We start from the raw sequence: 24,221 nt of genomic DNA, 5'->3' as shown, positions 1-24,221 counted from the left end.
TAGCAGACGACGGCTGGCATACAGCTCACTTCACAGTGCGTAGGATAATTACGATAATAATTAGGACTTTTGTAAGAATGTCCCACGGGGCATGTTAGTGGGGACACCCCTCATTTATACTCATTACTATGTAACGTTGCTCGGCTATGTGTACCTGGCCAAATAACACCGCGTGAAGGAAACTGTCGTCTCTTCAATAATGAAACCTCGATGATTGACTGACAATCAATCAATCAATCAAAGCCTTCCATATCCTATGCCTTTACCTAGTGGTACTCAAAACAACCTCTTGCCCTGCAATCTTTCAGTAAATTTTGGCGGTTCGCACCTCAGTAACATCATCGTACAGTCGCGGGCCTTCTTCGAGCTCCTTGAAGTAATCCATCGCTGCTGTGCTCTGAGCAACAGGAAGAAAGATGCTGGTATAAGCCAGGACAGATGAGGAGTCAGAAGTGGGAAGGTCCCTGCTGTTATTAGCAGAGGGAGCACCGTCGTCGTCCTGCTCCGAAGGTGGTCGAGATGACGACGGGGCGAGAAAATCGGCGTCTGCCAGGTAGTGCAAGATGTTGTAGATGGCGTTGTATTCCGTGCACTCCTGAGGCACCCCGCGACACAGAAGGGCGTCTGCCGAGCAGTCGTGACTCAGCTTCATGCTATGGTAGTACGGGGCGCATATCTTGAGTCGTTCCATCACCTGGAAGGGTTCCGAGCACGACTGGATTAGACGAGCGGTCAATCTTGCGAACTAAGCGAAGCATCTAACATTTCTAAAGATTTTTTATTGATTAATCGCCTTTGTGGTGCCGTGTGGAACTTAATATGCTACACATCAAATTTGTACTTTGCAGAAAAAATTTTATACAATAAAAACACACGTGCACATACACACACGCACATATTATGAGAGCCTGCAGTTTTCGGGTTTAACCCGATTATTCCCCAAATTTGCACTATGAATTGAAGGTTGCCTCTTTAGGGTGCAGCAAATGCAATTACATCACCATTTGTACCAAACCAGTAAAGTTAGCTTGAGTAACTGAGCCAGATTTCTCTCCGAATTTAGCGTACTGGAAGTTTTTTCACCCGAATTCGCACGAATTTAGAGCGCACGTTTACTAACCCAATTTTTACCCCCGAATTTAAAAAAAAATATTTCCCAAAAACTTCAGGCTCTACATATTACACGTTACAGGCATAATGGACTTCTCAACCTGCGCTTTAAGGTACACTAAATTGCACAGTGGCTCCTCTTGTTTCACAGTACATCCTCTACAAACGATGTGTGCAACATTTTTTACCTCGGCAACGTCCTGGGGAGTGATGTCGAGGCACGAGGAACGGTTGTGCAGAAGCGCAATGTAATTTGGAATGGACCAGGACTTGCAGCAGTTGCCCAAACGGTCACGTTCGCAGATAACACGAAGGCTTCCAGGAGCTCTCAGACGGTCATGGTCAAGATGGCAGATGGAATTGAGAGCATCCCACGACAAGAGACCCCGCTTGTTGGTGGAAGAACGTCTGCCGACAACAACATGGCCGTAGTTGCGCCCTGCAGCATGCGAAGGAATGGGTGTGAATGCACGGAACACAGTTTCCTACGATTATCCCCTCGATCAGCATGTCTAGAACCCCTAGCTTTCCGCGAGTGACAGATTCCGCGATATTTTGTGGAGTTTGCCGTGTCTCGTGGAACCTGCTGATTCGTACGTCCGACGGATATCTCAGGGATGTCCGTCGGACGTACGAATTCGTTAGGACATTATTCGTACATCCAGAGGATATTCAGCGTTGTTGCGGAAAAGTCGTACTCCTCCAGCTTTACATACTATTGTTCTTTTTGTCTATAATTATTATTTACCGGGTTCACTGCAGAAAAAGGCACTTCCAGGACCTGACGCCCCAGATGACTGCCACGATGGTCGCTTGGCGTGCATCTTCTGCTTGGATTGCTGTTGGTTTTTCTTCTTTTTCCGTTTCTGGCGCCCATCCGTCCTGCCACTGGACGGAGGAGGCCCCTGAACAAGGCGTCCGTATGTGTGGCTCTCATCTCCTTGTAGGATAACTTCTGGCTGACTCTGATTGGTGGGCTGAGATGAAGGCACTGCTGTCGTCTGCTTCGCCAGCCGCAGTAGAAGCGAAAGAAAAGAAGAAACAAGGTGGTATAAGTTGAGATAACAAACTTGACTGCAAGGTTTTTATACTTACGATTCAATCGTTTTGTTAATTAATGTGGAGGTGAACTGTCACTTTAGTAGACAAACATCATAACTTTCTAACGCATTAAAAGGCTTTTCTTTTTTCTAGGAATGCTCTCAAGTAACACAATCTGCTGCTTTGCCACCCTTTATGTTCTGTTAGTTGCATTTCTTCACCGAGGGGGGACTGCAGTAGGGACTCCACTGCACGCAACATCCTGTGTTTTTTTCTGCACAGCGTTTCAGCACGTTCAATAACACTGGCAAAAAAATCCATAAAGAAGCACAGAGTGTTGTTCATAATTCGCCTGCACGCACCGCAGGTAGCATAACGAGATTTTTCATTTCGAGTATTCTCTGTAGGCAATGTAGCGTTATCCTTGTATCGACGATTTTTGGAAAATGCCACCACAAATAACGAGGACGTACGAAAGAAAGCACAAAATGCGACACTTTTTTTTTTAAATGCATACGTCGCCAGTTAAAGTGGTCACGTTAAAGCACTCCCAAAGCCTGCCAAAACCATGTTTTACATCTTAGGTTACCGTACAAAACATCTTCGCGGACGCAGGTACTTTTCTCAACCTACTTGGATAGGAGGTGGTTTCCCAGAGCTGGAGTCGGGAGCAGTGGGCACCACAGTTGGAGACGTAGTGGTAGCCTTTGGTACCTCCTGAGGGCCAGGGTACATCGAGAGCACACCGTTCCAACTTGGGCTGGAGAGCAAGTTGTTCCATGCCGTGGCTCTCTGTGCAAGTACCGTGCCTCTAGGCTCAAAGCCCTTCAAGCAAGAAGCATACAGTGTATTTAACTTTAACGTGCTTTTCGAGCTTTATTCGACGTAAATATCTGGTTTAGAAAATGTAAGACAGGTAAAATCTGGTGATATCAATGAAAGATTTTCGGGTGGGAAAGAAAGAAAGCAAACGCAAGAACACACAAGATGGCGAGAGATAGCGGGCATACATGGCTGAGGTTGTGTTTTGACGATTTCAGTTCTCAGGTTTTTTTCCAAAGAAACGGTGACGCCAACTGGGGTGGGGGTGGGTTGTACCGGGTAGAACGCAAGGCTCTAAGCACACACCGACTGAAATGCTATGCTGCATAAATGAACTACTTCCCGATGTGCACGAGAGCACCAGGTGACTTAATATCGTCTCTCGTGGAAGCGATCTGTTCGCTTTTGTTCAGTTGGTGCAAACAGACGGTGTCGATGGTTCTCAAAAGGCTAAAGAGGTGTCCCGTAAGCGTAAAAATCTGGGCTTGTTGGTCGTAATTATGGCTCACTGTTTTCAATGTGTTTATAATTTTTGAGACCTCCCGAAACGCGGCAGGTGAAGGTGACAAACAGAAGTCAACGACTGTTATTTCATGTTGTTATAATCCCATTCAATGTTGTACCACTCTAATTTGGTTTCATTTTTGCAGCGTTTCGGGAAGTCTAAAAAATGATGAACACAGATAACCGGGAACCCTAGTGTTTACAAGTCCCAAACGTTGCCGCACATTCACATCTCGCATCACACGTTCATGAGCATCTAAGATCATGCTCAGAATAAGTACCGTGGTTTGAACAGAACACATATTCTGAAAGGAGGTAAGGATGCTCTTTCGTTGGAGGAAGGTAGATAGGTAAAAAACCTTGGAGACAAATGTGTAAATAAGGCCCGTTTTATTCTGATAAGATACATCTGTTTTTGGAAGGAATCGTGTCAAGGCAGGTAATACGTTAAATAAAATCTATCGTACATGTGTCCAGGTTAATAGAAAGAACCTACTATAGATTTGTTGTCTTCTTGTCAATAAGATCACTTGTTGAAAGTTCAGTGCTGTTTGTTGTTTGTCCCTTTTAAGGAGTGCACTGTCAAGGTTTTCATTGCTTTTATCACGAGGTGTTCCATATTTACTGGGTCGATGTGCAAGCGTAGGCTTTCCATCTTGCAGGCCTGAACCAAGCTAGCGCTGATCACTGATGCCAGATAGTCTACCATTTTATGACCTTTCGAGTGACCCCTCGTGACCACAAATGAAATGTGCACGGATATCTATGTCCTTAGGATGCTAGGAAGGTCTTTCGAAATTGTTTGGAGACATCAAAAGCCGGAGTGCTTTTGTCAGCAATGACATGGAGCATACAGGACAGGACTGTATTAATAAATTAGAAGATGCAATAAGTGAAATCTGTGCTGATGCATCCACAAACAAAAAAGAGGGGTTTCAATATTGAAGGCAACTCTTCATTGCACTTTTCTATGTGCAAGAAAACTGTGTAAATAGCACCTGGGGCAAAATGTTTTGGCATCTTGTGTCACGTATAAGCAAAACATTTCTAATTGGTGGATGCAACAAGATTCGTGCATGAAATAGAAGAGTTTGTTAGCTTTAAATGTCAAGTGGAACTTTGGGCAGGCATTCTCAGTGGCTGTATCATGTGGTTAGACTCTTAAAACATTCGGATTGTCCAAAAAATACTGACACACACTTCCAACCCACTAAAGAAAAACGAGCTTTAGCTAGAACATGTGCCTGCTTCTGTCAAGTGAGCAATCATATTCAGGCCATAGCTCCAATTATTAATTCAAATTAGAATCAAAATACAGCTTCGCGATCTAACCAACTAGAGTTGTTTTTTAGAGAAAGCTTGACAGACTCTCGCAGCGAACGTAATTCTTGCACCGCGCTGACAAGGCCGGAAGACCTGTTCGGACTCCAGCAGTTGCGAAGTGAAACAAAGAGCCTTTTCCGCTTAAGACGTTTATGAGACGAAGCTGCTCCCCAGACGTGGTAGCAGTGAACACCTGTAACCCTGGAGCAAAAGTGCCACGAGAAAGAAACTCCCGCCAAACAAAACCGAGATAAGAGGAACACTGCTAAACACACTTTATTTAACGCCCGAGATACATTACAACCGTATGTGCATACATATTACCCATCAACTAGCAAGCAACAGATTAAAACAGGGGAGGGGGGCCGGAGTTGAATAAATGGGTCCAGCGTTTAAAAACGGTTGACACTAGGAAATGCACGTCACCCCTTGGAGCCTTTGTCTCCGCTGTCATCTTCCTTGCTGGTGCACGTATCCCACGTCAGACGCTCTTCGTAGAAACGGATAACTACTTGCGGACAGCGCACGTTGGCAATCCGTGCCGGCACAATGTCTGCTTCATCGCAGTCTTTCCACTTTATCAAAAACATCAACTCGCCGCTCGAGTCTGTGGCGCCAATTATCCGATCGGGTTCCAGACCCCGATCAAAGCCTCGTGGTTTGGCGTCCGAATCCTGTCGCTTCTTCTTGCGAGATGGCAGATCGGTCTCTTCTTTCATCTTTGCTTCCTCCGCGTTGCGCTTACGTTTGTCTTCGAATTCCGATATGAGGCCTGGGCAGTCGAGGTTCTCTTCGGGTTCCCAAGTGTTTTCGGTGTCGGCGTAACCTTTCCACTTGAGCAGGTATTCAACTTTTCCCTGACGAACTCTCCGATCGAGGATCTTCTCAACGATGAACTCTTCTGGCTCTGAAGCGGTACCAAGGGCGTCCTTCTGTGTTCGTTTTCTGTCAGTCCGTTTACCAGTCTGCTCCATGACACTGTGACGGACCAATAGGGCAGTTTCCCGGTAGGGCGCTAACCCTAACCTACGCTTTGCGGGCGCGCTTTTCACATTCCCAAGATGGCGAATTGGCGACGTTTTTTTGTGTGTGTTTTTTGGGGCCGCCGGTGCATGCTGGGATGCTGGTGCTGCCACCTGAACGTCTCGAGGCACGTCCTGCGAGACTTGGCGATTGGTGGAAAGATGGCGTGCGGGCGCTTTTTCTTTTAGCTGTTTGCGCTTCTCGCGTCGTTTCGCGAAAGAGAAACAAAGAAACGGGAAATTGCGCGGCGTTTGAACGATTTATGACTGACGCATCTTTTGCTCGCACTTACCAGTAGAGGATCTCTGAAGTTGGGCAATCCTCGTGTGGTGAAAGAGACAATAATGGCTGTGCCTGCCAGCGAGAAGACCACAAGAATCACGACGCTCGGGTGGTTGGCTACCTGCTGGGAATACCTGAAATTATACCATCCGTCACTGCTTGTGGAATAGCTCCTCCTATTTTCGAAATATTTCTGTATACAGGAGTCCAAAGATAAACCTTAAAGTTGTTTATTCGAACGACTTGCCTCTCGACGGCAAACTAGGTATAAAGTCTCCATTTTCTGTTTTGAGTGGTAAAAACCTCCAGGGGCCTCAATTTCTGATAGATATTATACGATGTCTTGGGAGGTACCGCACGGGCAATTTTCTGGCGTTATTTTTCCCATAACGAGGTCCCTCCAATTATTTATATATTTATTTATTTCAGCAACTCCATGATGGCCTGAGCTAGGGCGAGGGCGAACGAGGAAATAGACGACAAAAATAGTCTTTTTTTTTATTTTTTATCTCTATGTTTCTGGACACCCTGTGTACGCAGGAGAAATTGTACACAACACAGGCAAGGGTACCCCCTGTATCAGATATGGATGTTTCATCAATTCTCTATAATTATTAATATATAAAAGATTTTGGCGTTGTAACGACTGTTCTTTGACCCCAAAATGTCGACACTGCCACTACATGATTGCACGATTTCTTATAAAATTGGAGTTATGTGCTGGACATCATGCTAGTACTCGTTTGCTGTGGCGTTATTATATCCAGAATGCACGGTACTAACACAAAATCGATTAATCGAGCGCAACTCACTGTCAAATGTCAAACCATCGCTATCTCGTGTTTCTGCAGAAATCTATCGATTTCTATCGAAATCTGCTCAAATGAACAAAGGCACTGTAACGCAAAAGAGGAATCAAGAAGACTAAACAGGCCAGCGTCACGTGACATAGTCACTAGAACTTCCGCCAATCACAGCCACGCTTTCGGCGGCTTTTGTTTTCACCGACCTTGTATTTCTGTTTTTGGCTCATTATCTACAAAAATGGAAGACTCAAAGTGGAGTTGTCTCATTTCTTCTCAAGTTTTTGCGACGCGTGAAATCTTTCAGTGTACCCAGGTCTGTCGTCGAAACATACCACTGCATGATGAGAAGTCAGAGCGAGGCGTCACAACGGAGACTTGACCATCCCTGCACTGACTGCTGCTGGGAAACTTGTCTGTCATCCATCTTCAACAGCTGAAATAACGAATGCGCTCAATTTAGACGAAACACCCTGTTTCTGGATGTACCACAACAGAAAAGCATTTTATGTTGACGTAGGCGTAGTTTAACAGCTTGTTGCTTGTAAACGCAGCGCAACAAGTTATAAATGAGTCAGAGAACGCTAGATATTTTTAATTTGCTAGTAAAATTGAGGCAATTGGGTGCCTGAATACTAGCTCCCTCTGTGTAGGGTGGAGTCACCTTTTGTAGTAGATGCGAATGCCGCCATATTGACTCCCACGCTTACCATGCATGAATGCTGTGTACCAATTTCACCAACTTATTCAAACCTCCTCTGTATTTACTCAACTTTAAAATGTAGGTACTTTTGTGAGCACATCGCGAGCGGCGCGTGGGAGTCAAGATGGCGGAAATTCGTAGCAGACGACGCGGTTGTCTTCACCCTATGCAGATGGAGCTAGTATTGAGCTATGGTAAAACGGTTCGGGGCGACGTCTGCTGGCCCCCAATTCGTCAAGCAACAGTGATTTATGTTCCCGACTGACGTGACGTGCAGCTCCTGATGGCTACGTATAGCCGACACGTATAGCCAACTTCTTTCGTTTTAGATCCAGCGTTGTCCGCATGCGATGTAGTTTTGCCGCCATACGTGACGAGCAACACGCATTGATGATCACTTCGACACAATGTTGCTCGTAATTTTCGATTTTAAATTTCTAATAACTATAAGGGCAATTGAAACAACAACAAAAAAGTGTGACGTAAGAGTACCGAGGGCTCAGGCTATCGAATAGATATATTTTCTGAAATTCATCTACTGCTTTACGGTACTTTTAATGTTGCGCGGGTGCCTTCAGCTGACCCCCCATGGCCTCCAAACCGTCTACTACTAACATGAGCGTACCGAGAGGGGGGAAGGGGGGCGTGCCCCCCCCCCCCCGCCCTGGAACTCCAAGGTCGCTTGTCAAAATAGTGCACTCTTTAGTCATATGTCGTAATGATTATTCTCAGATGTCATAATAGGAATCTCTGGACACCCACACAGTGCGCAATGTCCCCTTCCAGAAAAAAAATAAAATAAAATGGCAGGGGGTGGGGGTTTGCTCCCCCCTCCCCCCCCCCCCCCTGGAAAAAATCCTGAGAACGCCCATGACTATTAACACGACAGACATTCCCCTGAATACTCCAGCGGAAGATGCGCAAAACGTCATCGCTTTCTGCTGCCAATAAAGTGAGCAACAAAATAACGACCCAGTACGTCCATTCCAATAAATCGTCTGTCTCAAAATACCAGACGTTTCGAAACCTCTTCTTGGGATCTTCCCTTTGCTTCGACGGCGGCGCGTTGCACGAGACAGGAAGCATAAATCACTGACTATGTACGGAAGGGATGGGTCGGCGGCCCCTTGACGAGGCTATCACGCTAAGTACAACGGAATGTCTTAAATGAGATTTCGATGGCGTACGTCGTTCAACTGATATGGAAGGCCTAATAGCTTCACAGCGTACCATCGAGGACCTGTGCAGTTTCGCAATCCGATGCCACAATGCGAGGTTTTCAGTTCTCGCATCGTTGTCGAAATTGCTAGGCGTAGAATAAACGACACTCGGTCTCGAGTTATTCCGGATAAATGTAAAATGCAATTAGTATTCCAGGTAAAATACATTCCAGGTTTTACAGCAAGGGGGGTAATAATGGTGGTGGTGGCGCATCGGTCTCACAGAGGTGGGCAACGTCAGCGACTAACGCTCTGGGTTGAATGTGCGTCCTGGGCAGACTTCTAAGGGAACTGTGCCGACACACGTCTTACAGCGTCCCTCCCTCAACCCGGTAATAAACCGGTACGGCGAACAGACCTCGGCAGTTTTGACTTTCGCTCACTCAAGTTCATTCACCACCCGCCCAGTTCTCGGCTCGCTCACTCATGCTCACTGACCGTCCGCTCAGCTCTCGGCTCGCTCATTCGGGCTCACTCGCCACCCCCGCTAAGCGTTTTGCGGTCTTACGGCTGTTCCTTGTCTTCCATCACCGCCGTGTGTCAACCGAGCGGATGAACACGAAATTGACAGCCGGATAGCTGATCGAAAGAGCGCATTGGTGCACTGCTCCGCGCAAGAAATATGTACCGTAATTTCACGCGTATTAGCCGCGGCTTATGCGTGATTTTTTTTTCTCACGGGCGCTGTGCGGCTTATCCACCGGTGCGGCTTATCTGATGACTATTTTTTCCTGGTATTTTCCCCATACGCCGGTTTTAACGAAAGGGCCGCCAGTGTCTCTGGAACAGCACTGCCCTGCCGATGCACGAACAGTGCGTAACAGGGACGGGTCCACATTCGAGTAGACTGATCTTCCTGGTGCATTCCCCCAAGCAGTTTTAACGAAAGTGGTGACAGTGATTCACGTCTTCTGGAAGACCACTGACCCATCAATCCATGAAAAACTCCCAACAAGGGCACAATCCGATCTTGGTAGAACTCTAGAGCTGACCTCCTTTGCTGTACACTATGCCGACCCTGTAGTATGGACCACAAGGTTTATGGCCTTCTCTATGGTCTCCTTTGTCTCACAAATCAGTCGTCTCGTATTGCCCGCGGCTTATCTGCGAGTGCGGCTTATCTGCCAGAAAATTTTCAAAACGTTCCTAAAAACGCGTCCTGCGGCTTATCTGCGGTGCGGCTTATACATGTGAAATTACGGTAAACCGAAACCAATTAATGGCTCGGAAAAATCACTAAGTTTGGACGCGTTTTTTTTTTTTTTGTTTTTTGCAATATTTTTCGCTGAAGGTCCCGATGCGTAAAACAGAGGTTTCGCAAGCGTGCGAAGTAAAATTTAACAGTTAGTATGTTTATTTAATTAGTGAGCGTGTGCAAATGGGCCGCTCACTACTCAGTTCATAGCCCCACTGACCACTCAGATCCAGACTCGCGCACTCAGGCTCAGTCACTGGCCGCTCAACTCTCGAATCGCGCGCTCACGTTCACTCAGTGCGCACTCACGCTCACTCACTCACTGCCCGCTCAGCTCTTGGCTCGCTCACTCACGCTCAGTCACTACCCATTCACTTCTCGGTCCGCTCACTCATGCTCACTCACAGCCCGCTCAGCTCTCGGCATGCTCACTCACCACCCGTTCAATTCACGGCTCGCTCACTCATTGTCCGCTCAGCTCTTGGCTCGCTCACTCAGACTCACTCACCGCCTACTCAGCTCTAGGATCGCTCACTCACGCTCAATTCATTAGCCGAATCGAACGTGAGTGAGCATTAGTGAGCGCGCTCATGAGTGAGTTTTGCCGAGGTCTGACCACGAATACAGCAAACTCACACGGCAGGCGCCTCCACCAATGAGGAAGCGCGAGAGGCGTCACGTGCTTACGACTACCAATGGGAACGGCCGGAGCACTGATGTCAGAGCTTGACGAGTACGTGTGTTCAACTACGACACGTAGAAAAATAATTCGAGAAAGGCACGGGGACTTTTCAACGTCACCCGAGAATCGTGTCCGCAGCTGCTTTCTCAGACTGTTTATGGTGGTGACTCCTGGTGAACAGCTTGGCAGATGTGACAGTGTTTCCAGCCACGTTAAATATGTCGCGTTTACACGAACACGACACAAGCCTATCGAATCGAGTCGAAACCGGAGAGAAGACGATACGCCACCGTTTACATGGATGCGAATCGAGTCCAGACCGGAGGTGGCGCCACGTCGTGTCATATCGTAATGTTAGAGGCGCACTTCCGCAAATACCGCCGTTTCCGGTGTCCCGCTACCTTTGCTCCGAACGTCAAAACATTGAAAACGTAGCATCTACGGCCCATTTTCAAGCGTACTTCAGAATGACCTCTGCTCTATACGGCTGCAAGCCCTGCTACTTCTGGTAGGAGTGTGGAACACGCTAATATCACAATTTTGTCATCCCGACTAGGAGTAGCAGACGACGCAACTAGACCGCAGCCAAACGCCGCTTCCCATAATCCTCTATTCTTCCCTCGATACGCATCGTCTGCACAATCTGAATGCGCATCCACCGTCTGTTTAGCGAATTGACCCGTTTACATGGGTGGATTCGATTCGACAACTGGATACGATACGCTTGTGTCGTATTCCTGTAAACGCGGCTCATTGCTACTTTAAAGGGGCACTAAAATACAAAAACAAGTTCACTTCAAATTACGTTACATTACGTTACGCTATGTCAATTTCGTACTTGTTATCATAATTCAAAACTTTGATTCCGTTACGAAATTACAATCAAAATTATACTGGACTCGTTCTTGCTTCGGCTGGTGCATTGGTGTCTTTAGTTCATGCTACGCCATGAAGCAGTTCCTCTGAAAAACATAGTGTACCTTGCGAAGCGGACTGGCGTCGTTGTCCGAAGGATGTGAAGATAAATGTTGTCAGTGGAACATTCGCGAGAACTGTTGTAGGCTACAATAGACCTCTATCCGAGAAACGTCATCATGACGTTGGTAGACAGACTGAAACCGAAACAAATCGGAAGAGGAGGGTTGGGTTCCACGAATGGACACTTGCTTGCCGCCTCCCATTGAACGAAAAGTAGGGCCGAAGGTCACGTCCCTTTCAGGGACCATCGTAATCCCCTCAAGACCGTGGCTTTCGGGCGCGACCTTGTTCGCCTCTAGCTTCGAGCGTAGTTCAACTCTACCAAATTGGTGGCGCTGTCGAACACTATGACGTCATTTGAACAGGGAGAGGTCTATTTTGTTTGAACTGCGCTAATTGAAACACAGACTTTCATTTGAGAGCAAAGTTGTTTTTGCATTTTAGTGCCCCTTTAAATTTGTCCATGCGTGTTCCAAGTGGCCATGCTGCATCACTATACACACAGTGGCATTCTGAAAACACAGCCTACTTGTAACGGGAGGACTTGGAAAGCGAAGGACCCAAAGGATTTTTGATGAGAAGAGAGTGACGTTAAAGCTTTGTCGTATGGCGGGTCCAGTCATGTGAGTTCGTTATAAGAATGTATTGTTCACTAGAAGTATAGCTGCCTGAAATAGAAATACGCGGTTTTACGTCGCGAGACGACAATGGAAAACGATTATTTTGAGATACGCAAATCGCAGAATAATATCGCGTACTATTTGCCTCCAAGCAGATACCTGACTCGTATGGACCAAAAGGGGTTCCTTTTTTTTTCTTTTTCTTCCGCGTTTCATCTACTCTAGTATCGAGTTTCCATAGCAACCGGAAAGGATGTTCTGTATCTTGCACCAGTCAATATATTACATTCGTCGGCAGGAGAGACAAAGACTTCCCTTTCGAGTCCCCAATGGAGCTCCTTTTGTGCCACCAGCCACTGTCTAAACATAGCGTCATTTGCGCCCACAAGGGAACCGTTTCAAATCAACTTCTTCGTGGGATGAAGTTTATTCAGGGGAGAACATTAATGCAGGGCAGGGAGAAAGCGCTTCGAGACTTTGCTATAGGTGGCACCACCAGTTTGACCGTGATGGCTATCTCGATGCGGTTGCCGCAGTGTCGGTGCCGTCTGCACCGTCACGACGTCAAAGCGGACCGGGCGGCCAGTTGCAGAAATTGCCACCGTTGAGCAGGGTCGCGATTTTTAAAATGGATTTTTAATTGGACGCGGAGTATATCGTGTTGTTCTGTGCTCTTCAATGCCAATTTTCTGCAGTAGAATGGTAGAGAAAGGATGAGTTTCACGTGTCATCTACATTTTTGTTACTTCCTTGTCGCGATAGGATCAGGCTTCTTTTTCCTTTTTCTTTTCTTTATTTCTTTTACAGTGAACCCTCGTTATTATGACCACGGTCGTTCCCGAAAATTTTGGTCATAATGCGGAATTGTCATATTAACGGGGGAGATTTGCAGAGGTTTCACAGCATTCTTCTCCCAAGAGTACGGTCGTAAAGCGTGTACGTCAGATTATCGGGGGTCATATTAACGAGGGTTCACTGTATTTTTTATTTTTTTTGCGAGACACGGTTGGAGTCCGCTGTATTCAAGTAAAGCGCGTAAAGTAAGAAGTCAAGTAAAGCGTCAAGTAAAAGTGCCAAGTAAAGTAAAAGCGTAAAAGTAAAAGTAAAAAAGTAAAAGCGTAAAAAAAAGTAAAAGCGTCAAGTAAAGCGCGTAAAGTAAGAAGCGCGTCAGGTGTCCCTGATCTCTATTATTAATTCATGTGAACCGGTTGCGTGCCACGGCCTATATACAGACACTTTAGCTGGGAACCAGTGTGAAAAAAAAAGAAAAAAAAAGAAAGGTTTGCAGGAGGGAGCTCAATGACACCGACTGTCCTGTCATTACATCCAGATGAGAAAGATCGGCGATAGAAGAGAGAGTTCGTATCGTAATCTGGTAATCAATGGGGCGAGAGCAAATTCACTGATATGCGTACGAAATTCAAATGCTTCAATCAAACGGTTAATGCGAGGACTATTCACGCGGGACACGCGGCTATAAATAGCAGCGCCCAGCAACTATTACCATGGCAACGCCTCTTGCTTTTGGAGCTTCTCAGAAGTTGAAGGATCGAGTTTGGAAGAGAAAATGAGATCAGTATTAAAAAAAAAACACATATATATATATATATACATATAAAAGACCAAAACAACATTTTCATGGAGGGACATTGACCTCTAAGTGAGTTATCTTTCTCAGTGACATTCTCTTTTTCAGAGTATTTTTCTCATAAAAAAAAAAAAAAAACGACATGATCGACAACAGTCTCCAACATGTGGCGCAAATCGGCTAGGCAACCTGACCTGAGTGCATTACAATCACTCATTTCCAATACTGAAGTCTGTACTTCTCAAATATAGCACTGGGTTGCCAAGCAGTGCCGCGGTGGAGCGGTTATTTAGCTTGAGGGGGGGGGGGGGGGGGGACCGTCAGCACCTATCTTCGAACCCGCATGACGAAGGTATGCAAGTGAGGAGAAATCAGTGTCCATCTATCGAAAAGGCTAATCTATTTATTTACCCGAAATAAAGATACTACTTAATGGCTCGTATCGGGTGTGTGTGTGTGCAGAATCCACAAGAAAGAAAAGAAAGAATTAAAAACATTGTGCATTATCACAACACGTGACCCAAGCTTCTCTGGCTTTTGCGGCGTCTTGTCCGGACAGCCATCAACCGCTGCATGCCTAATATCCTGCGTGATATGCCTGACCCACGTGCATCTGACCAGAAAGTGAACGTCCATAAAATGTACTTTCTTCCAGTCGGTTCGCACGGATGCCTCGTTCACGCTGCAGTGTTCCGGAATGCAGTAACGTTCATCGTCGTGTTGTGTCGCGAAATTTCAAGGAACCATGCGGGAAAGTGCTTTCGGCGAGCTGGATAGCGTTGTTAGTTTGTTAGTTCCTGGACCTACACCCTTTTCAGTCAGTGCGGGCACTTCTTCAGCGCGTCGGGTATTCTGCGCGCGTTCCCAACAGATGGCGGTATGAGGGGTGTCAGCGTTGCTAGATGAGGGACTTTGTCACTTTTGCTTAACGAAGCAATCTTTGAAACTGGTTCGCTAAAAAAAAAAAAAAGACTGCTAAATGTGCGACAGAGCTCTAGAAATCTCCAGAAGCGTTTCTTTATGTTCACTTTACGCGGTAGCTTTTGTGGAAGTTGCATTGGCGGTGCAGCCAAGTCACAGAAGCATCTATTATTCCTTTGTACGACAACCCGATTTTCCTATGGTACACCCTGGAAATTTTCGACTGTCCCATGTTCTCATTCAAACAACTTTATTTTTAAAGGAGCAATGATTTAACACCGCTCAAAACGATGATGGTCATTAGAATAACAATAATTTCATGCATTTACACATTTCAAATGAAACAAAGAAAGACATGGAATTTCATCATCAGAAAATTCTATGTCAAATGTCAAATGAGATGTTGATGTGAGTATAATGTGGACATACACCATACGCCGAGTTTCTTGAGTTTATCATGCCGTGGTCTTCTTAAAATAAGGCATAAGCAATGTAATACATGTTTCATAGAGCTAAAAAAGTAATATGTTAGATTTTTTTTTTACCTCACGAGAATACTCATTAGAATAACAATGATCTCATGAATTTACACATTTCAAATGAAACAAGAAAGCTATAGAATTTTCTCATCAACAATCTTTATGTGGATTGTCAAACGAGCTGTTGTTGAGAGCGTACTGTGCAAACACATTACACGTTGAATTTCTTTTGAGTTTCTGATGCAAGTAAGTCAAACTCCTTTATAGCGAACACATTTATAACGAAAATACCACTACAGCGAATTTTTTTGAGGTCCCGCTGGAGCTTATAGGTCCAATAATGGACATCCTTTTTAACGAAAATAGCTTTACTGCGAATTTTTTTTGCTGTCCCCTGAGTTTCGTTGTAAAGGAGTTTGACTGCATTAGGAACACATGCATGAGTTCCTAATGCATGAATGCATTAGGAACACATTAGAGCCTAAACAGAAAGTCAATAACTATTTTCACAAGGGAAGAGTCACGATGGAAAATATTTACGATCTGCGGTGCGTTATCGCTTTGCAATGGAATTTACAAAACACAGCAGCAGAGAAAGCAGACGCGGACGGCCGACACGATCCTCTCGTGACGTGGCGAAGGCTCCGTGCCTCGTTTCTTCGTTATGTCTTCGCAGCTCACGCGCCGCTCATACATGCTTGAGCCAACGCCACCTAGGTACAGAAGGCCTGCTTGTTGCCCCCTCCCTCTCCCTCCTTCGCTACGTGGACATATACAGTGAACCCTCGTTAATATGACCCCCGATAATCTGACATACGCGTTTTACGACCGTACTCCTGGGGAACAATGCAGTGAAACCTCCGCAAATTCCCCCGTTAATGTGACAATTCCGCGTTATGACCAAAATTTTCGGGAACGACCATGGTCATAATAACGAGGGTTCACTGTACAGTGAACCCTCGTTAATATGACCCCCGATAATCTGACATACGCGTTTTACGACCGTACTCCCGGGGAACAATGCAGTGAAACCTCTGCAAATTCCCCCGTTAATGTGACAATTCCGCGTTATGACCAAAATTTTCGGGAACGACCATGGTCATAATAACGAGGCGGGTTCACTGTAAAGTCAGAATTCGTCCGCTACTGCGATTCGCCGTTTTGCGAATTCCAGAACTCTTTGAAATAATGATTGCAGCTAACTTGGAACCTGCAGATCTGAATCCGTAAACGAAAAGTGCAAACACGCTTTCCAGAAAATCAGTCTTGGGAAAGATACGAGACCGTTTTGCGCTTTATTTTAAAGATTTCCCGATTTTTTACGCGGGGAGGTTCAATCACTACTCGCAGACGACGGTGGTTCGTCACCATAGCTACGACCGCTGAAAGCACGTTCGTGATTGGCTACTGCCGTTGAAAACACGATCCTGATTGGCTAACTCTTAGTTGTTACGTCACGTCGACGCGTAAGCAGGCTTTCTCTACCTAGGTGGCGTTGCTTGAGCTGTGCCGCTGTACGTCACTGGTCACGTGAGGGGAGTAGCGTGCGTGACGACGTCCTCTCGTTCTGCGATGCGCTCTTTTCACGAGGAGAAGGATTTTTCAAAGACGTCCCGCTCGCTCTGTCACGCTCTGTCGCTCACCTACGCTCATCGGAACTCATTTTATTCTTTGGAGATGGTGATGCGGGGAATGATGTTCTCATTTAGATGTTCTTTTCATTGGTTATAAACAAACAGTGTATACGGGCGTGGACAGATAAAGAGGGCCCACAGGAAGGAATGGGAGCCCGTGGATGCATCCTGGGCCGACTTCATGGGGAACTATGCCAGTCTGGAAAACCTCGGAGAGCCCAGCCGGTGGCGCGATTCGAAACCCACCACGTCCAAGTCTTTTTGCATGAGCTTGAAACTGCTCCAGAGAACAACCCGCTTAACGGTGACTATCGCGCAAAAATAATTGACGTTTTTTGGTCGCTCGCAACATCGCGTCACCAGTCGAAGCCACGCTTCCATTTGAAGGCGATTGACGGGACACCGCGGAGGTAGTAAGCGCGAGAAAAAGTAAGTACGTACGTAAAAGTAAGTGCGTGGAATGCCATCATCGTAGCTACGATGATGACATTATATAGGCGACCCGCCTTCGAATCCAGGCGCCGGCTGGGTGTTTCCCCTGGGTTTTCCAGATGTCGGCAGAGACCCTGTGAAGTCGGCCCAGGACGCACACCGCTGCGATAGTGGTGACGTTCTCCGCAAGAGCGTGACCTACTACGGCAGGCCTGTTTCCATCACCGCCACCACCACCGAGAAAGAGGGTTCCGTTTTACACCACGAGGCACAGCAAACACGAGGCAACGAAGGAACCATGTTCAATGAAACTCGCTCTGGTTTCTGAAGACTTCCAAACCCTAACGACCTGGTATAATACCATGAAATACCAGCCCTGGAACACGATCGGTGCCGTACTGGGTACGGTACACGTCGCTGTCATCACGGTATCACGGTATGTGATCGGTATCACGCGCTATATACTGTGGCGTTTTGTGGTGGGATACCGATTCCTTGGCGCTTGCATGCTCCTAGCTGTGTGTTGCAAAAGACTATAGATAGTTTTTATACTCTTCCAATTCTTGTTTTTACGAGGGAATTACGAACCACTGGGTACGTTGGGCTTTGGACGGTACGCGCGGGAATAAAATACAACCGAAGCTGTTTCGGGACGGCACGAAAGACTAATCCCATAGAGGAATCCATGGGAATCCAAGCAGACGTGACTGGCAAAGAGAGCGCTAAAAGGAATGGTGGCATACCTGCTTCTTTTTATTTGCGTCTCTGGGGTTACGACCGAGAGGCCTCCACAGAGGACAGCGGGAAGGAGCGGGCTTCGGAAGGGGGGGAATTATGCCGACGTTCATCGGTCGAGAAAGTCTGCAGGAGCAAAACCCGGGGAAAATATCAGACAGCACAGCCGATGAAAAGATTCGAACCCACCACCTCCTGCTAGTTTTTAGCGTCACCTTGGCAACGGCGACAACGTGCGTCCTTTTTTTTTTTTTTTTCGTTTCCGTTACCGCCTTCGTTACTGGTCCGTAGTTTCTGTTTCATCAGACGCTTCCCACCATTGCTGTTTTCGTTTCCCGCCCTTGTTTTCTTTCTTTCTTTGTGAGCTTTGAGACGGTGAGAAAACGTAATGCCGCTACGTATACAGGGTGTCCCAGAAAACATGTCATTGAATAAAATAGAAAAACCACACCACCTAGACTCATGCGGTCAACGCCATTTGTCACGACACGCGAGCACGCGAGGTGCCGCTGGGCGAGAATACCGCCACTGCGCGCTCTCTTGCAAAGCAATTTTTCTTAGTAAATTCGCACTTCCCAAATGAAATATTTTGCGTGACAGTTCCTGCAGGTAGTATAATCTCATATGACGCAGTAAAAAGAAAGAAAGAACATGTTCCAAAAAATATGCGACGAGCACGCTTCGCATGGCACGCATGCGCACACTACGATCACGTGATTCCAAAGATTTCTGCGAGCGCCACCTACGGAGCGGCGGGATGCCGTCGATCCCCTGTACGTTCGCGGGGGACCTTTGCCGTACTTTTGAGATAGCGCGAAGCGGAATTCAACAGGGATGTTCACAGCTGGTCCCAGAAGGGCGAAGAGGTTCGGCTCAAGTATGGACGTTCGTGGTTCAACACGCCGCAGCGAAAAAAAATAAAAAATTGGGGGTTCTCCTCAGTGCTCCTTTAAAGTAGCACAGAAGTCATTTTTAACACCCAGTTTTCTTCCTATAAAACTGTTAAGTTTGCAAGTAATATGCACCATGCGAAGTAATTTACACCACAGAGTCATAATTTTCGCAGAAATTGAATTTAAAATACGCCGCAAAAAGCGACCGTGCGTAACGGTGGTGAAGAGCAGTACCAGCATGTGATCTGCCTGGAACCTCGCGCTGACGCTGTAAGGAGAACGCTCGCTGATTGGCCTAGAGAAATGTTGTCTGCTACTCCGCTGTCGTCTGCTACTCGGCTGTTCGGGGTTCTGATAAAGCCTTTCTGCTTGCTCGGTAATGCTTCGGCCGCTCCTTCTATCCCCAATTCTCCGGGAGAACTGGCAAAACAGGTTTACGGCGGCAAACGGACAATGCGCTGACCCCGACTGACCGGCAAACCAGAACGCGTCTCCTTACGCCGTCATCGGTGACGTGCCATCATACCTCCTCATCCTCGTTATAGCTGGAGTGGCGAGTTAAGGGTGAACGCGCGGAGCTACGTTTATGTGAGTTTTTTTTCTGGGAAACAAATTGCGCACATCAAAACCTTTCGCGCTATTCGGTATAATGACACACACACTTTCATCAGATGTCTTAATCTGAATTTTTTTTGGATGGCCTTCTGTACTCCTTTAAACGTCACATTCCTTACTCCTCCTCCGCCACACTCCCCCCCTTAAAATATGCCTTTCTCGAGTTTATTGCTGAACGGTCTACCTGTCGATATATGGCGGCCCGTCGCCTTCATTTATATCGTCCTTTGTACAGGAGCACAAAAGCAACGCGCATTTTCTTCTTCCTCCAGGAAGATAAAGACTGGAAGGGAAGCAATGTGGGAAACAAAGATTATCGCTCAGCGGGAAACAGCGACACCGTTTCCATTCTCGCTGCACAAGTACTCTCCGGGGAATATATCTCTCAGACGTATACGGGCATTTACTGAGCACTCTGAGCAACCGTGCTCGTACGATGAAGGCGGACAAAATCGCGTCCTGAATAAACACGGCTTTGCACATTCGATACTGTTGTAGGGAATATCAGATACGGGAAGCGGTACTAGTCAATCGATATCGTTGTGGGCGTTAATAATGTGGCTGCGGTGATCATTAATGGAGAGTCACGTGTCCTCCTCTCTCCATATCACTAGGGGGCGCGATTCTCTGTTACCATTTCGGTGTATTAAATGATGCGCGGTACTTGGGTCTGGCGGTGTACCCGAAACGTCTCCGCCATAATAGAAACATATCGTATTATCGACTTGAAAGCAGCTTTACTTTACCACACTCGAGGCATATGCCTTACACATGTATAAAGAGCGTATAACGGCACTTTTACACATATATATATATATATATATATATATATATATATATATATATATATATATATATATATATATATATATATATATATATATATATATGTTTCTCTACGTGCAGCCATAGAAGCCATCTTAACTGTAAGTTTGAATTTCAAACACGTCTAGCATCATTTACCTATTTTTTAATGGCTTTTTCCCCCTTCTTTATATATATATATATACATATATATAGATACTCATGGAACGATGCGACAACACCAGAGGCACGTGTTTCGCCGTGTTTGCGGCTCGTCAGCTCTGGGTAGCTGCGCATCGTTCGGAATTGGCAAACCAGGGGTCGCTCAGCGAGCGATATACACCTAGGAGGGTGACTGAGACTCCTCAATGCCACAGTGCAAGCCAGTGAATTATTGTGTGTATAAATGTGTATAATGTGTTTGTAATGTAATAATAAATAATAAATAAATGTTTATAATGTGTATAAACACGTGTCCTCGAGAGGAAAACCTCAGACAGCACAGCCGGGATTCAAACCCGCGCCACCTCCCAGTCTCGGCGTGGAAGGCGATCATCCTATAACCACTACTCCAGGCTGGTTAAAACAGAGGGTGTTACAGCAAATGGATGTGATATAATCACGGAAGGCATACCCGGGAAAAGGGTCACGTGCTTATCGACAACCAACCAATGGACCTTTTTCACCACGGTTTATGCGCATGCGCATGACCTTGAGGCGCCGGAGAGGGTTAGCTCTCTCTTCGCTAGATGGCGCAGTATGGGGACGACAGAAGTGGGGACTAGAGCCCTGCACCATCCGCGGATGGAAGCGGATATCCGCGGATATCCGCAATATACTTGCGGATTCGGATGAAAATTTAGCACTTTCTGCGGTGTGCGGATCGGATGCGGACGGCTCGAGGTCGGATGCGGATCGGATGCGGATACGAAGGGAGCGGATCGGTAGCGGGTCGGATGCGGATATACCGCGTGCTGTCATTTTCCCACCCGTAATTTATTTGTACTGCGCGCCGACAGCGAGCGCATGCTCTGGTTCACCTTTGACCATGCACGGCGCCAAGACGGGAGAGGAGGCATTCAGGCGTCTCGAACCGCGCGAGCGCCGACGAGGTAGCGTTCCACGCGTTCCAGAAGTCTCTCCATATCGCGTTTGTTGAAAGGTTTACCTTTGCTTGTCGTCATGACTGAGTCCTTTCGTGACAGCATGGAGGCATCCGAAATTATACCAACATGCTTCCGGCGGTCTTTACGCGTCTTTCGAAACGTGCGGATCTTTGCGGATCGGATGCGGATGGTGCGTTTTGCTCAGCGGATCGGATGCGGATGTAAACTGTTGTGTATGGATCGGATGCGGTAACGTGTGCGCGGATGCGGGTCGGATGCGGATGCCAAAAACCTCATCCGCGCAGGGCTCTAGTGGGGACCACTGGAGAGACCGTACGAACGGCGCGTGTTCGTAGGTCCGGACTGGTTTCGGTTCTTTGTGCTTTGTGTGTGATTTGTTTTAACGCGATCCGAGCGTGGTTCGCTGGAAAGACGCTAGGATGCGACACGTATGTGAAAAAGATCCCATGACGTCAGAACATGACGTGTATTAGGGTTTCTACCTCGCCATCTGTTGAGACGTAAAAAAATCTTACCTCACCTTCATGGGACACTTCAACGACAGACGTCGGTTTACGAGTGCGGATTTATTTCGGATATATTACGATGATCTCTTAGAAAGTACAATCACATCTGTGAACGAACTGCACTACACTCGAACTTATATAACTCTTAAACACTATATAGCTTGTGTAACATGACGTCAAAAACGCTCGCTCAATACTATTTCGTGGTAAACAATGCGTGCATGACGCAATGAACGACGTCCATCCAAATATCACAACCCTTATAATCAATTAATCGATCGGAGCCGTTAAAACTCGAGAGTTTCCGCAGAATCGGCTGTCTCAGAATAATGAATCCCGCCGTCACATTTCATTACCGCTGCACTATATAAGGCGGATTCGGTGAATACCGCCGGCATATATGCCGCGCAGGAAGGGGCTTCTTGCACATTAATTTGCCGCATGTGCGGGGATAAATAAGCCATTTTGCTCGGTGATTATGGTACATTGGTCACCTTCGTTAAGCCTAAGCCTAATGGCAAATGTTAACGGAACGTGGTTTTCGCGTGGGTTGGCTTCCGTGCGTATTATATGCGCTTCGACGGAGTTAGACCGTATTACCGGGCATCCGAAGAGCTTTATTTGTACGCGCGATTTTTATGTTCCCTGTGCACTCCCGGTCTGAATATGACATCGGCTCTATACGAAAATTGGCTTTATACTAGACATGCGTGTATAAGTGACTCGTGCAATGCCACGGTATGTACCGTAATTTCACGCGTATTAGCCGCGGCTTATGCGCGATGTTTTTTTTCTCACGGGCGCTCTGCGGCTTATCCACCGGTGCGACTTATCTGATGACTATTGTTCCCTGGTATTTTCCCTGTGTCTGTGGAACAGCACTGCCCTTCCAATGCACAAACAATATGTAACAGGGACGTGTCAACATTCGAGTACACCTACCATCCTGGTGCCTTCCCCCAAGCAGCTTTAAGGAAAGTAATGACAGTGATTCATGTCTTCTGGAAGGCCACCGATCCGTCGATCCATGAAAAACACACAATAAGAGCAGTCCGATCTTGGTAGAACACTGGAACTGACCTCCTTTGTTGTACACCACGCCGGCCCCGGGGCATATGGACAACAGGGCTTATGGCCTTCTCTGTGGTCTCCTCTGTCCCTCAAATTAGTCGCGTCGCGCAATGCCCGCGGCTTATCTGCACGAAAATTTTCAAAATGTTCCTAAAAACTGGTCCTGCAGCTTATCTGCGGTGCGACTTATACGCGTGAAATTACAGTACCTATATGGTTCGAACCCGCAACCTTGGGATCGCAAGACGGACACACAATGAACATATTTTCTGTCTACTACACGCAACTGCGCTTGCTTCACAAAATATACGTACCGAACCTACGACAATGCGCGAAGCTATATTCGTACAAGATCAGTTCTCCTGTATGAACGCACCTAATGAATCAGGAAAAGAAAAACACCCGAATGACAAAATCTTTCGCGAATTTCCCTGCCACAAAAGGTCGTGGTATTTAAAGAAAGAACCTCTATGACCAAGGTTACCAAAGGACAGCGTACATTACGTACGTGCGAATTATTATTTTAAACCCGAGGCGAATAGATACATAACCAAAGCCGAAGTGAATAATTAAACTGAATGGAATACGAAGCGAATAATATATAACCGGACCGCATATACACACGCAGCACGTACAGATATAAATCATGTGGACAACAATACATCCCTACGGATCAGAATGTGAAGTAGCGCTCACTTTGTTTCCGACCTTACGTGTGCAGCTTCAATCAATGAATTAATCACATCTTTACAATACAAGCAGAAGAGTCAGAGGTATATCGGTCGAGGTCTTCGGAACTATTCGAATACACCCAAACTCCTTTACAACGAAACTCAGGGGACAGCAAAAAAAAATTCGCAGTAAAGGTATTTTCGTTAAAAAGGATGTCTATTATTGGATCTATAGGCTCCAGCGGGACCGCAAAAAAAATTTGCTGTAGTGATGTTTTCGTTAAAAAGGTGTTCGCTATAAAGGAGTTTGACTGTATATTCGGTTTGGAAGAAACGTCGATTCGATTCAAAACTCGAGTGTAAAATTCATTATTTGATTTTGAAATTCAAATCGAATCGATTCAAATCGATTCGGAATTTTAAATCGAAAAAATAATTA

At 46.4% G+C, this 24,221-nt stretch overlaps 2 protein-coding genes across 4 annotated transcripts in view; both read right to left on the bottom strand.

Annotated features, from left to right (window-relative positions):
• LOC135401709 (protein dispatched homolog 1-like) overlaps positions 1 to 24,221 on the bottom strand; it is a 52,688-nt gene that overhangs the window by 10,522 nt on the left and 17,945 nt on the right. For 2 of the 3 annotated variants that reach the window (XM_064634245.1, XM_064634244.1), the window contains exons 2-7: positions 7,244 to 7,344; positions 6,116 to 6,239; positions 2,785 to 2,976; positions 1,859 to 2,114; positions 1,299 to 1,549; positions 329 to 694 (exon numbers count right to left, since the gene is read on the bottom strand). In XM_064634245.1, coding sequence (XP_064490315.1) covers positions 329 to 694; positions 1,299 to 1,549; positions 1,859 to 2,114; positions 2,785 to 2,976; positions 6,116 to 6,239; positions 7,244 to 7,251 — 1,197 coding nt within the window. In that variant the 5' untranslated portion in view covers positions 7,252 to 7,344. The remainder of the gene's footprint in view (positions 1 to 328; positions 695 to 1,298; positions 1,550 to 1,858; positions 2,115 to 2,784; positions 2,977 to 6,115; positions 6,240 to 7,243; positions 7,345 to 24,221) is intronic. The other variant, XM_064634246.1, reaches the window with a different exon arrangement.
• LOC135401714 (chromobox protein homolog 1-like) lies at positions 5,059 to 5,923 on the bottom strand. Its single transcript, XM_064634258.1, has one exon. It carries the CDS (start codon positions 5,772 to 5,774, stop codon positions 5,223 to 5,225), a length of 552 nt encoding a protein of 183 aa, XP_064490328.1. The 5' UTR covers positions 5,775 to 5,923; the 3' UTR covers positions 5,059 to 5,222.

Source organism: Ornithodoros turicata, chromosome 7 (genome assembly GCF_037126465.1).
Source record: "Ornithodoros turicata isolate Travis chromosome 7, ASM3712646v1, whole genome shotgun sequence".
NCBI classification, from domain to species: domain Eukaryota; kingdom Metazoa; phylum Arthropoda; class Arachnida; order Ixodida; family Argasidae; genus Ornithodoros; species Ornithodoros turicata.
The sequence above is the reverse complement of the archived record's forward strand: the minus strand, read 5'-3'. Positions and strand labels throughout refer to the sequence as shown.